The 13,703-nt window shown below is 38.2% G+C and overlaps 1 protein-coding gene and 1 long non-coding RNA gene across 2 annotated transcripts in view; one reads left to right on the top strand and one right to left on the bottom strand.

Moving 5' to 3' along the window:
- The window catches only part of PACRG (parkin coregulated), a 483,004-nt gene that overhangs the window by 170,534 nt on the left and 298,767 nt on the right, over positions 1–13,703 (bottom strand). Inside the window, exon 4 of the mRNA XM_063441222.1 lies at positions 5,147–5,296. Coding sequence (XP_063297292.1) covers positions 5,147–5,296 — 150 coding nt within the window. The remainder of the gene's footprint in view (positions 1–5,146; positions 5,297–13,703) is intronic.
- LOC134585760 (uncharacterized) overlaps positions 1–13,703 on the top strand; it is an 87,327-nt gene that overhangs the window by 64,437 nt on the left and 9,187 nt on the right. The gene's annotated exons all lie outside the window — the stretch shown is intronic.

Here is a 13,703-nt window from a genome sequence, read left to right as displayed (position 1 = left end):
AAAGATGTCTTCACTCAGTCAGATTGATGTAAGAATATATGTGCAGTATAGGAGGAAATAGAGAGGCCAGGAACCAGAGTTGAATAGTATCACGATCTTGGGTCCGCCTCTCAATGATGTCCTTCATGACGCTTTTCGCCCACCTCCCCAGGCTTCTTCCAACAACTTCATGGTGTCCAGCCAATCCTTTTTCTCTGGCAACTTCCCTTTTCCTTTTCCTATTGGTCGGGGGGCGTGGTCCTGTTTCCTAATACCTGCACCCTCTTTCACCTGTTCTTCAGGGGGCGTGGTTTCCTTGCCAAAGCATTTACTCAGTGTTTTCCCATTTCCAGGGACTCCTTAAAGGGCTGACACTTTTACATGCATTCATCTTAATGCACATCATCTATACTATGCACAGCAATTTATCTAGAGCTGGTGTATTGCATATTTGATGTTGACATTACTCATGTAATGGCCACTAAATAGTGGAGCTTTGCTTTAAAACATTGGCACATTGATAAATTGCTCATCAATAATAACCTCAAATGTGAGTAAGTGTATAAGAGTATGAGGAGATTATGGGGAAACTGAAAACGATAAGATGTTATGCGGAAGAAGGGATGGCACGGAATGATAGCAGAGTAGGGAAAGGAAGGAATGGATGAGTTTGATAGGTGGATGAGAACTGGAAGGGTGGAATTACTGGAGAATAGGGAGGGGAAAGGGCTGTGGAAGGCATGTCTGGCAGTGACAGGACTTGGGGGTGGATATGGTGGTTGGAAGTGCTAGGGGTGTGGGAAGTGGAAATAAATTATAGAAGTGAAAGAAATTTGCAGAAATGGGATGTATCGCAGTGATTGAATGATAGTCAAAAGAAGAGATGGCTCTGAATTACAGGAGGTTGTGGATATTTGGGAAGATTAGAATTATAGGGCGATTTTTAAAAGCAGCAAGGTCTCAACTAAGGGTGCTACCTGTAACACATTAACCCCTATCATTGATGAGGCAGTTCAAGGAGCAATGGCAAGTGATGTGTTTTCCTCTCAGTGTTCCCCGAGTGAGCGAGGCCTGATCTTGAAGCAGAAGGCATGTGATGCCACATCCAAACTCCCTATTAACAACATTGCTCACTTGTGTAACAACACACAGAAAGCAACTGACACTTCTCTGAGACCTATGTCACCATCAGCAGGGGTTAATCAGTGTCATAACATAAGTTACAGCATGCCACTGCAGGGTGTCACAACTTCCGAAGACTCATGGCTATTGATTAAATAGTGTTAAATAACCCACTCGGGTTTCAAGCCTGCGTCAGCGCACCCAATGATGCCCATGCACTAAGAATTACAAAACAGTAAAGCTCTTTTTCTAGACATTAAGAAAAATGTACAGCACATGTATTACTGTACAAAATCCAGTTTTAACAACAAGAACAGCAATGGTAAACAAACTAAAAATTAAGGCCCTTTAACAAACACACTCAAGGGGAATCTAACTGATTTATTGACAACAGATAATATTTGGATGCAATTTATTGAATCATCATCATTATGTCTGCTTTTTGTTCATTACCTGCAAGATTAGGCTTTGTGTTCTAATTATGCACACAGGAGAGAGATATTCCAGCCTGTTTTGCACAAACACATCAATAACAACATTATCAAGAAATCTCTAGGCTTTTGTTGATCATTAGAAATGTCAAGACTGCAGAAATTAAACAAGTTTTAGCTACCTACATTTATATGCCATGTTAAAATGAAGTTCAGTACTTAAGAAATTCCATGACTGACAATTCTGTTCTATGGTAGTAAGGCAGCGGAGTTGTAAAAATGCAAATTTTAATTAAATAATATACAGCAAAAACAGTGGAGCAGTGGAGTGTACTCTCTAGAACATGTTAATATTAACGGTTCAAAGAGTTCATAGAGTAGATGGCATTTGCAATCAGAAATGCAGCCAGTGTTATTGCCATTCAAAATACTAACCTTTTTATGCTCACATTTACTCACTGTTCTTATTCCCTGAATCTCATCAAACATTTATGAAAAGTGGCAATGCCTCTGTGGGAAGTTGAAGGCAGATATTGATACACACCGAAAGTGAAATCATGGATAAAGTGGAAATAAAGCACCCTTCCATGCAAAGCTTTGTGGAAATGAATGACTATTACATTTGTATTATACAGCAATGTCCTACGCTTGTTAAATTCCACTCATTAAGAAATACTCTCTATAGAAGGAAAGTACCATTGTTCATTTTTAGTACTGGTTGTCTCATAGACTTCAATGGCATTTTGTGCTTTGAAGTAAGAATTTTGTATTAAAATGAAATTTTTGATCAAGAAGACTGAACCGTCACTCAGCTGAGCTATTGTACCTTGACAGCTTTGTTGTCAAGGTTTGCAGAACTGTTCTATATACATATACCAACAGAATTATCAAAGGGATTTGAAATAAACAAAGGGACAAAAGATAAGGGCATATGTACAAACTGACAAGTAAAGAAAACTGTCAAATTTAAGCAGTTCAACGTTCTCTACAATCATGGGAACAGAAGAACAATGATGCCATATATTGAATGACACATTTATTACACAAAGTGAAAATGGCTATATAACATAATGTTTTTTTCACTGCTGTGTAATATGAAAATATGTAAATTCTGTAAGAATGTAAACGAATGACTGCAATCAAGGTAGTTTCCCTAATTTCAAATGTTGCAATGCGCCATGTCAATGCCAAGAAATTCTCTCTCTGATATATTCTCAAAAAAAAAAAAGGAAAAGCAATATGATTTTTTTTTTTTTTTGCATTACTCATCCACAGCAAACTCCTTTTCACTGAACAGCTGCAAACATCATTGCTGATGACAACAATGGCAATCAGAATGAACCTGTAGCCACTACTATACTGATATAATCAAAATGAATGCAGCTTAACATAGTGAAAGCAATGGGGCAATTTTAAAAGCTATTGTAGACACATCTTTTATCACGTCACACGGTTTTCCACATTACTAATTCACTTTGTTAAAGGTGCGCTATATCATTTATGTTACAGATGCAAACTCCTCATCTTTTACTGTTTATATTGCCAAAAAAAAAAAGTCCACCAGCTTTTTTGCAGTGAAGAGACATGAAAAAAAAAAAATATTTGGTCTATTGCTGGCAGAGACAGTCAGCATCAAAGAGTCAAAAAATACTCCTACTCCACCACCCCACCAGCCCCAATACCCGAGCCCACTCTAGTAGCACTGAATGACCGACACGAGTTCACATACACAACTTTTAAAAGGAAACTCCAGTGCCAGGAAAACAATCAGTTTTCCTGGCACTGGAGGGTCCCTCTCCTTCCCACCCCCCTTCAGTCACTTACCTGAGGCAGCGGCGATGTCCCTCGTCGCTGCCTCCTCCTCTGCGCCACTCCTCCCTGTGCTTCCGTCGGCCGGTGGGCGAGACTGATCCCGCCCACCGGCCGAGGAGACTTAATGCGCATGCGCGGCAATGCCGTGCATGCGCATTCGCGCTCCCCATAGGAAAGCATTGAAAAAGAATTTCAATGCTTTCCTATGGGGATTTGAGCGATGCTGGAGGTCCTCACACAGCGTGAGGACGTCCAGCGATGCTCTAGCACAGGTTTCCTGTGCTATAGAGCAGGAAGTGACCTCTAGTGGCTGTTAACCCTGCAAGGTAATTATTGCAGTTTATAAAAAACTGCAATAATTACACTTGCAGGGTTAGGAGTAGTGGGAGTTGGCACCCAGACCACTCCAATGAGCAGAAGTGGTCTGGGTGCCTGGAGTGTCCCTTTAACTAGAGACTGCATCGTAAGTCAAGATCTGATGTTATTGCTTGTCAATCAGAGGTAACTCCCTGTCATAGCCAAATAAGACAGATTGCACTGCCCAATGCTACCCCACTTGCAGCACTATCCCGGAATGTTACGCTCAGACAAAACACCTAAGCCCAGGGAGGGCTTGTTCACTACAGCTCGAACCATGACAAGACCTCCAGGCCCACCCATGTTTCTTACATTACACAAAAATATGACTCTAGCGACACTGTAAGTTAACTTGTATTTGGTATATTGCATAACCCTACCGAATGCCACCATCAGGCCGGTAATCGTGCAAAACATACTAAAAATGTTCCTACCACTGTTATTATACATTTAAAAATTGTGCATATCTCTATCATTGCCTTGAAAGTAAGCATTGTCTTGCGAATCCTTTGTCACAAGCTGTTGGGGCATGACAAACTGCGTGTATTTTTTCTGCACTACAAAAATAAAGAATTAAAAAAATAAAAATAAAATACTCCTACATGTGCATGTGACTACACATATAATGAGTGGGTGTATAAAACATCATATGCAACGTGTGTGCAAGTGTGATTGCACATAAACTGTAACTAGTTGTACTACACAAGTCATTTGTGTAGGGGGCTGCACATGTTATGTATGTGTATGTGTGAAGAAAATATGTATATTAATATTTTAAGATTACCTAACATTTTTCTCTAAATATTATACAGTATAGTTAAATTGGCAGTTGATTAATGTTATCACAAGTTCCAGAATTAGAATCTATGGTGACAATGATCGAGACAGAACTGGAACACAGTGTTGTTAATACAGTTAATATAACAAGCATTTGCTTTGTTAGAGAAATGAAGAAAACTGACAGTATCGTTTAAATAAAGGTGACAATTAGAATTTTGTTTCTTCAAGAGCACATCCAAATTATATTCTCATGTTTACACCATGTATTCCGGCCACACAATACACTCATCTATTCAAAAGGCTGCTACAAAACTTCACAATAGTAATTATTAGAAGATTATAGAATAGCTTCAGTGCTTCTGTTCTTTGTTTAATAAGGCATACGTGATATGTGTCATAAATTAAAATGCAACTCTGCTAGAATCCAGAGCAAAGTATTAAAGTATCAACATTATTTTAGTCTTCTAAATGTTTTTGTTTTTTTTAAATAAAAACATAATTTTAGTAATATAACCTAAAGCTCACTAATAAGAGAAGCAATAGAAAAAATAAGCATCTTTAAGGCACATGTGCTATATTTATGAATGGCATGCAGTATATGTTTGTGTCATACATATTGGTAAACTCTCAGATCATCACAATCAATAAATCATTAATAAACATACCGTTCACATTTTTGAAAATGTTAAGGATGGGAAGAATCTGGCGATAATAAGGCACGAGTGCTTCACCCACCATGTCAGCGGAAACAACCAAGTGCTGAAGTACTTTAAGAGTGGTACAGATAACCTGGCGATTGCGAATATTTAGGGCATCTAAAAAAAAACCAAAGAAACAGCAGTTTATAAAAGAAACTCAAATCAATGTTGTTTAGAAGGTGGCAGTGAGAGCAAATAATTTGTTTAGGATTGTGCTAAGAACGTGACAATTAATTCTATCTTGCCAGTAGCAAAGCTGGTATAACTTCATTTCACTTATCACCTTATGTAACAAAATGCATTTATGTATCCAACTTTAAATGCAAATTGTCACATATTTAGATCAAAACCTCTTTATTCTACACATTTGATATATCTTTAAATTATGCTAGTTCACGGAAAATGTAAGCTTGTAAATTGTGTCAAAAAGTAATAATCATTAGATATGTGGATAATTTAATATCTGTGGTATTTTGTGGGGGTAATTATATAACTGCAGCTTATTTATTATTAAACATGTTGGGGACGTTCAGATGTGTATGCTTCCTACCATGCTTTAGTCTTGTGACTGGCCTTGTGAAATGTGTTTAATAAACATCTTGTTATAGGGTGGACACGCTGCTGTGTCTGAGACCACAATGAGGGGGATTTAAACATTGTAGTGAGGCAGTGGTTCACAACCTTTTTTTCATTTAAGTACCCCATGGCAGCCCATTTTTATAAATGTTACCCCCATATTAGGAAATGTTTGTAATTATTATAGTATAAATTTAAAATCTATACGTTCTCTGCACCATCTACCCTTTTTTTCTGCCCCAGGCTCCCCTGCTTCTCCTCTGCCCCATGCTCCCCTACTCCACCTCTACATATACAGATACAGACACACAAAATCACACAGACACACAGATACAAAAACTGACACAGATGTATAGGCACACAGATGCAAACAATTACACAATCACTCAGATACACACTGACACAAATGCAGATACACAGGCACACATGCAGACACTGACACACATACAGTTGCACAGACATACTGATACAAACATTGCCAGTGCCACACATGCAAGATACACAGACACACAGATATAGACATACAAACACACACACTGCCACACATCCAGATACATAGACACACAGATACAATCACTGACACACATACAGACACACACAGATACAAACACTGAGACACATACAGATACAGACACAGATATACAAACACTGGATTGTACCCCTGGGGTTTGGAAACCCCTGTAGTAAGGAATGTTGTATCATCTCTTTATTTTACTGTGAAGATTGCCAGTTGCTGGACATGATCAGACGTTCGATTGTACCCTGTTGTCAAGATCAATTACCCTAATATGCAAACTAAGGAGCACTATACCTATACACAAACCAAGGTAATGAGGGGCTGGGGGTGGAAACAGCCATTTAGACTTACAGTGTCAGGAATACACATTTGAGTGCCTTTAAATAAACCTTAACTGCAGACCTGTAGGAACAGTTATAAAGGGTGTAAAACTCCCTCACAGCTCCTCCGGTGACTGTGAGTGTCGGACTTGACAGGAAGAGAACAGGATCACTTCCCATCTGTCCACTTGTAACCACTCACACAGGAAATGCCTTACAGGAGAACATTGAAAGCTCCCAATGTGTAACCACTCCTGTAGCTCTAATATCATCATTCAGACTCGTCTACAGAGTACATAGAGGGTAAATAAACCCGTTACCCTAACCCTACGTTTAACCCCTCTTAAAAACAAAACACTTCATGTACCCAATATACTAAATTCACCGCCACGCTAGCCCAAAAAACAATAATCTTAAACAACCTTTATACTACAACTGTAACCCCAACTTTAACGTTAACCTCACTATTAACTTTCTTAACACTAGACACGCTTTGAAACTCTGACATCTAACCTTACACCTCTATTTGCCCTAACCACTTTTAACACTATCTGTAACCCTGCATGCATTTACACAGCTGCATACATTAACTATATTCACATATTTAAACAACACATTACAAGCAGTACTGGAATATGCACATACATACATTTATAAATATGCAGTTCGCAAATATGAATTTGTTTTTGTAGATGGTTTTAGGCCTGCAATGTCCAGCTTATAAATTCACTACACTGACTTTATCTCCCTTATTTTAGGGTTGGGGAGCCTTGGAATTTTGTGTCTACACCTGACATGTAAATCAGGTCCTGCTTTAACAGACTGCAATATTTAAGACTTTTAAACTGAAAAAGTTACATATATTTAATGCTTTACAGCTTTGTGTACAGTTTTTTTGGTTTCCTTTACAAATTAAGTCTTATCGGAACACTCCAGGCACCCAGACCACTTTTGCCCATTGGAACGGTCTGGGTGCCAACTCCCACTACTCTTAACCCTGCAATTAATAATTAATAATTACCTTGCAGGGTTAACTCCACCTCTAGTGGCTTTCTACTAGACAGCCACTAGAGGGCACTTCCTCCTTCATAGCACAGAAAACCTGTGCTAGAGCGTCACTGGACATCCTCACGCTGTGTGAAGACCTCCAGCGTTGCTCAATTCCCCATGGGAAAGCATTAAAAAGCATTTTAAATGCTTTACTATGGGGAGCTCTAATGCGCATGCGCGGCATTGCCGCGCATGCGCATTAGGTCTCCTCGGCCGGTGGCGGGATCAGTCTCGCCTACCGGCCAGAGTAATGCAGAGGAGGAGCAGCGGTGGAGGGAGAAGCAGCAACGTGGGACATGTCGCTGCCTCTGGTAAGTCACTGGTTGGAGGGAGAGGGGACCTGCAGTGCCAGGAAAACGGATCGTTTTGCTGGCACTGGAGTTTCCCTTTAATGCTGATTAGGCAAGGCAAATAATCAGATCAACAATTAATTGTTACCTTCACTATGTGAACTGTAAGTTGGGGATTTAAAAAAAGTTCACTTAAATAATTAAACTATACATCTTACGTGCAAATGCTTTACCTAACATATATGAATCACAAAACTGTTGTTTATTTCCCGAATACCTGCACTAGATTGAGAAACCTTGTCAGCTATTAATGTAGGTCTTTCAGCTGGTGTCAGCCTTGAGAGAAAGGGAAAATATCAGCAATAAAAAATTATAGTCTTTAAAACATTTCCCTCATTCAAGCCAGGGTTAGAATGTCATATGTTGATACAGAGCCCTTAACCCTTACTCATGTGGGACAGTTATAAAACCACTGATTATGCTTTTTTTTCTCTTTCATTTTTCCCCTCTTTATTGCTACAAAGCAATGTATTTCAGGCCCCTGAGGCACTGTAGGGAATTAAGCTGAACTCTGCTGGGAATTGTAAAAAGGCCTTTATTAGTCAAAGCCTTGAACGAACGAAAAGATGGATTGCGGCCCTGATGTTATAAAATGCTGCCTTGTGTGACTGTTATTTGTTCCCACAGTTTCTGCTGACACCTCACTAGCCCCCAAGAAGGCAGGCTATTCTTCCTTCACATTGGCTCCGTTATTAGTCTATTCAATAAAAATGTATAAAGAAATCACAGTTACTTCTTTCGGACATTGTGGCAACAGGAAGTCAACCTGTGAAGAGACAGATACTCTCCGGTAATGTTCTGTGTATGTCCCCGTCTCAAAATTCTGCAAGCTTAACAACTCTTTATAGTGTGTTCAATGAAGTGTACTAAGCAAGAAAAAAAAGGACACTAGAGTTCTTTACAAGCATGAAATGTCTGCTTATTTGACATTATATATTTCTTCATGACAAATGTTGGTAAAACTATATAACAAGAAGTTTGTTTCAGTTCTCTCAGTCTGTGTTGCTACGTGAGAACATCATAAATAATAAATGTCACATTATAAAAAATTTATAGAAAAGCCCTATATGCAAATGTATTTTTTAGATAATAAACACACAAGAAATTATCATCTTAGTTATATACGAGTCTGATTTATTCAAAATCTAAAAGAGTGTAGGGGGTGGGGGGGGGGAGAGGGTGTTTAAAAGAAAGTGAAAAAGATAATGAGTGAAATTTGGGCAAAAATAATAATAAACACGGAATTAATTTGTTATACAAAGATAAGTTAAAACAATGTGTTATATTCACACCATAAATATGTGGAGCAGTGAGCAGATATATTCCATCAGCTTCCATGTGACTATATAAAATGTAGAGTTGTGCTCCTGACTTATTGCAGTTTACCGTAGATAAATAGAGCTGCTAGTTCTGTGCTTAAAGGGATACAATAGGTACCAAAACAACTATAGCGTAATGAAGCAGGTTTGGTGTACAAATCATGTCCCTGCAGTCTCACTGCTCAATCCTCTGCCATTCAGGAATTAAATAACTTTATTAATGCAGCCCTAGTCATACTTCCCTGCATGTGACCTGCACAGCCTTCCTAAACACTTCCTGTAAAGGGTAAACTTATATTTACACCTCCTTTATTGCAAATTCTCCTACTCTGTTTACACCAGCTAGAATCTGCAGGACCCTCATGTTTATGATTAAAGTTCAACATCAAAGCAGGTGACATAAACCTCTAGAGCAGTGGTCCCAAACCAGTCCTCATGGCCCACCAACAGTCCAGGATTTATGTATTTCCCTGTTTTATTCCAATGGTGATACTAACAAAACCTGGACTGTTGGTAGGTCTTGAGGACTGGTTTGGGGAAACGCTGCTCTAGAGTAAGTTAAGATCTGATTGAAAATGAACCAAATTTTTCATGCAGGCTGTGTGAGTCACAACCAGAGGAGGTATGGTTAGTGTGGCCTGGACAGAAACAAAAGTGATTTAACTCCTAAATGAACATTGAGAAGCACCATACTCACTACAGCATATTGCAATTCTAATGATACAAAATGTGGTTAGGCATCATACCCACATTTTTGTCAGTTTTTGAGTGGTTTGAAAATAAATCAGGGCTCTCTCAATATCTGTAGACCAACCCCTTAGCTATCATTATTGTATCATAAACGCAACACTTTTGTTTTTGCCCCCATTTTTTTATGAGCTGAACCAACGAAGATCTAAGACTTTTTCTATGCACACAAAAGGCCTATTTCGCTCAAATATTGTTCACAAATCTGCCTAAATCTGTATTAGTGAGCACTTCTCCTTTGCCGAGGTAATCCATCCACCTCACAGGTGTGGCATATCAAGATGCTGATTAGACAGCATGATTATTGCACAGATCTTTGAGTTCAGTTCATGAAAAATGGGGGCAAAAACAAAAGTGTTGTGTTTATAATTGTCTTCAGTGTGTATGTATGTATATATATATATATATATATATATATATAGATATATATATATATATCTATATATATATATATATATATATATATATACAGCTGAGTGAGAATGGAAATGACTTCAGTTTTGAGAGGTCTTAGCATAGAGTAAGGGGATGCTAGGACTAAGGGGACCTAAGGATAGTGCTGGGGGGGTCTTAGGTATAGAAAGAAACTGCCTTCAAGATGCTGTGGGCTTTAACTCACAGTTCCCAACATATTCAAGGTAGATACCTCTTATCTTAAAGGCTTACTCCAAGCATCATGACCACTTCAGTGTTTTAAAATGGTTATGGTGCTTGGACCCTGTATGTACAGCATTTTGGAATGAAAAGATACACATGCAGAGATATTTAGGCTAGCTTCCATATGTGTAGCATCATCTTTGGCCAGTCAGGAACAAGATTTTAGAATGGGCTAATGTCAATTCTGAGCATATTTCTTTGCACATAAGTTAATTCATTTGGGTGAGAGTGCTCAGTTGACGCTCACAGCCAATGAATGTCAGGATCGGCATCTGGCTTCTGCAGGTAGTCATAATAGGAGACTCAGCGCTTGGTGGGAACCAGATATGTGGCAAATCAATACATTATGTTTTGCACCTTTAACAGTGGGCTGTAGTGGTTACGATGCTTAGAGTAACTAACCCTTACCTCTAAACATCCCTCACTGTATAACTCAGTCTCCCTCTGCTAGGGTACAATTAAAGGGGGCATGAATCATGGACCCAGGATTGCAGGGCATAAGTTCCTTTTGCTAAGGTGCGGGTTTTACAAAGGGCATTAATTTGTTCATAGTTAAGGTTGTTTGAACTATATTTAATGTTCATTTTGGTCTAATAGAGAACAACGTCTTGAGTGCTATGGACATAATAATCATTTATTTAATTTGGTGGGGCTGAGGGCTGATTTCAGGAAGAAAAGCAAAGAGTTATGGGAAGATGACTTGATGGGGAACTGTATGTACTGTTAATTATGCTATTGTATACTAATTACCCTCTTCTGGTATCAATACCTCTGCACAGCTGTAATAAAGTGTGTTTTGTTTAACCCCTACATGTAGCCTTAACTCATGGTGTGGGGTAACGGTTGTTATAATCACTGCTCTAATCACTAGCTATAATTAATCTTCGAAGACTGATTGATGAACTCGAAGAGGGCATCTGAGTGTCCTGCATGACACAGAGTATTTCGACTCAGTGAGGCGACAGCAGATGTCCCAGAGGAAGCCAAGAAGTAACGAAGGTACTCAGCCGGAGTACCCACAGGCCGTTACAGCATGTATGTTTTTATTTCTGTATAATGTAGAAGAATTATTAGGAATGGGCTTATATTTCATTCATAATTACTCTTTAACCAAATACTTTAAATTAACTTGTGAATAGTTCATAAATTTTTCGGCAGTAGTTTAGAAATAGCATACAAATTAGAAACTATTTGGATTAACTAAATCGCAGTTCTAGTGTTAGAGGTTCAACCAAAACAGATGTTTCCATAGTTTGTTCCAATATTACAGCTCACACGATTATGGTTTAAATTAGGAGACAAAGCCACATGATGGAACATTACTAATTATTTATAATGTTTTATACAGACAAAATCTCATTGGACAAATACAAATCTACTTAAAATGTAATTAAATTAAAAATAATGTTTTCAATGCTGATTATTTAACAGAACAAATCTCTTGATGGCCATTGGCCCATTAAAATGTTCCTTAAATGTTAAACATATGCAAAATACACAGTTTCAGCAAGTAGAACAATTGCATGTCTCTAAAAATGTATTTTGGGAAATAATTGTTTTTTTAATCTCATATTATTTTACTGCTCCTATAATTCTAATACATTATGCAATGCATATGTTAAAAAAGGCAAATTTGTGTAAACAACACTTCCCAAATAATTGGTTTAAATGCACTCCACATTGTAAATATCTAAAAGAAAACAAATGTTTAGTATATATTAAGCAATGCATGTGTTATTTGGGGGTATATCATAAAATAGTTTGCAAAAGCTGTATTTCCTATGAACTGCAGCCTGTACAAGCAATTCACTTTTTTACTGGAGGAAACGGTCAGTCTTTTCACTGGGAAATATTCACATAAGTTAATTCATTTGGGTGAGAGTGCTCAGTTGACGCTCACAGCCAATGAATGTCAGGATCGGCATCTGGCTTCTGCAGGTAGTCATAATAGGAGACTCAGCGCTTGGTGGGAACCAGATATGTGGCAAATCAATACATTATGTTTTGCACCTTTAACAGTGGGCTGTAGTGGTTATGATGCTTATAGTAACTAACCCTTACCTCTAAACATCCCTCACTGTATAACTCAGTCTCCCTCTGCTAGGGTACAATTAAAGGGGGCATGAATCATGGACCCAGGATTGCAGGGCATAAGTTCCTTTTGCTAAGGTGCGGGTTTTATAAAGGGCATTAATTTGTTCATAGTTAAGGTTGTTTGAACTATATTTAATGTTCATTTTGGTCTAATAGAGAACAAAGTCTTGAGTGCTATGGACATAATAATCATTTATTTAATTTGGTGGGGCTGAGGGCTGATTTCAGGAAGAAAAGCAAAGAGTTATGGGAAGATGACTTGATGGGGAACTGTATGTACTGTTAATTATGCAATTGTATACTAATTACCCTCTTCTGGTATCAATACCTCTGCACAGCTGTAATAAAGTGTATTTTGTTTAACCCCTACATGTAGCCTTAACTCATGGTGTGGGGTAACGGTTGTTATAATCACTGCTCTAATCACTAGCTATAATTAATCTTCGAAGGCTGATTGATCAACTCGAAGAGGGCATCTGAGTGTCCTGCATGACACAGAGTATTTCGACTCAGTGAGGCGACAGCAGATGTCCCAGAGGAAGCCAAGAAGTAACGAAGGTACTCAGCCGGAGTACCCACAGGCCGTTACAGCATGTATGTTTTTATTTCTGTATAATGTAGAAGAATTATTAGGAATGGGCTTATATTTCATTCATAATTACTCTTTAACCAAATACTTTAAATTAACTTGTGAATAGTTCATAAATTTTTCGGCAGTAGTTTAGAAATAGCATACAAATTAGAAACTATTTGGATTAACTAAATCGCAGTTCTAGTGTTAGAGGTTCAACCAAAACAGATGTTTCCATAGTTTGTTCCAATATTACAGCTCACACGATTATGGTTTAAATTAGGAGACAAAGCCACATGATGGAACATTACTAATTATTTATA

This window comes from Pelobates fuscus, chromosome 2 (genome assembly GCF_036172605.1).
Source record: "Pelobates fuscus isolate aPelFus1 chromosome 2, aPelFus1.pri, whole genome shotgun sequence".
NCBI classification, from domain to species: Eukaryota; Metazoa; Chordata; class Amphibia; order Anura; family Pelobatidae; genus Pelobates; species Pelobates fuscus.
The sequence above is the reverse complement of the archived record's forward strand: the minus strand, read 5'-3'. Positions and strand labels throughout refer to the sequence as shown.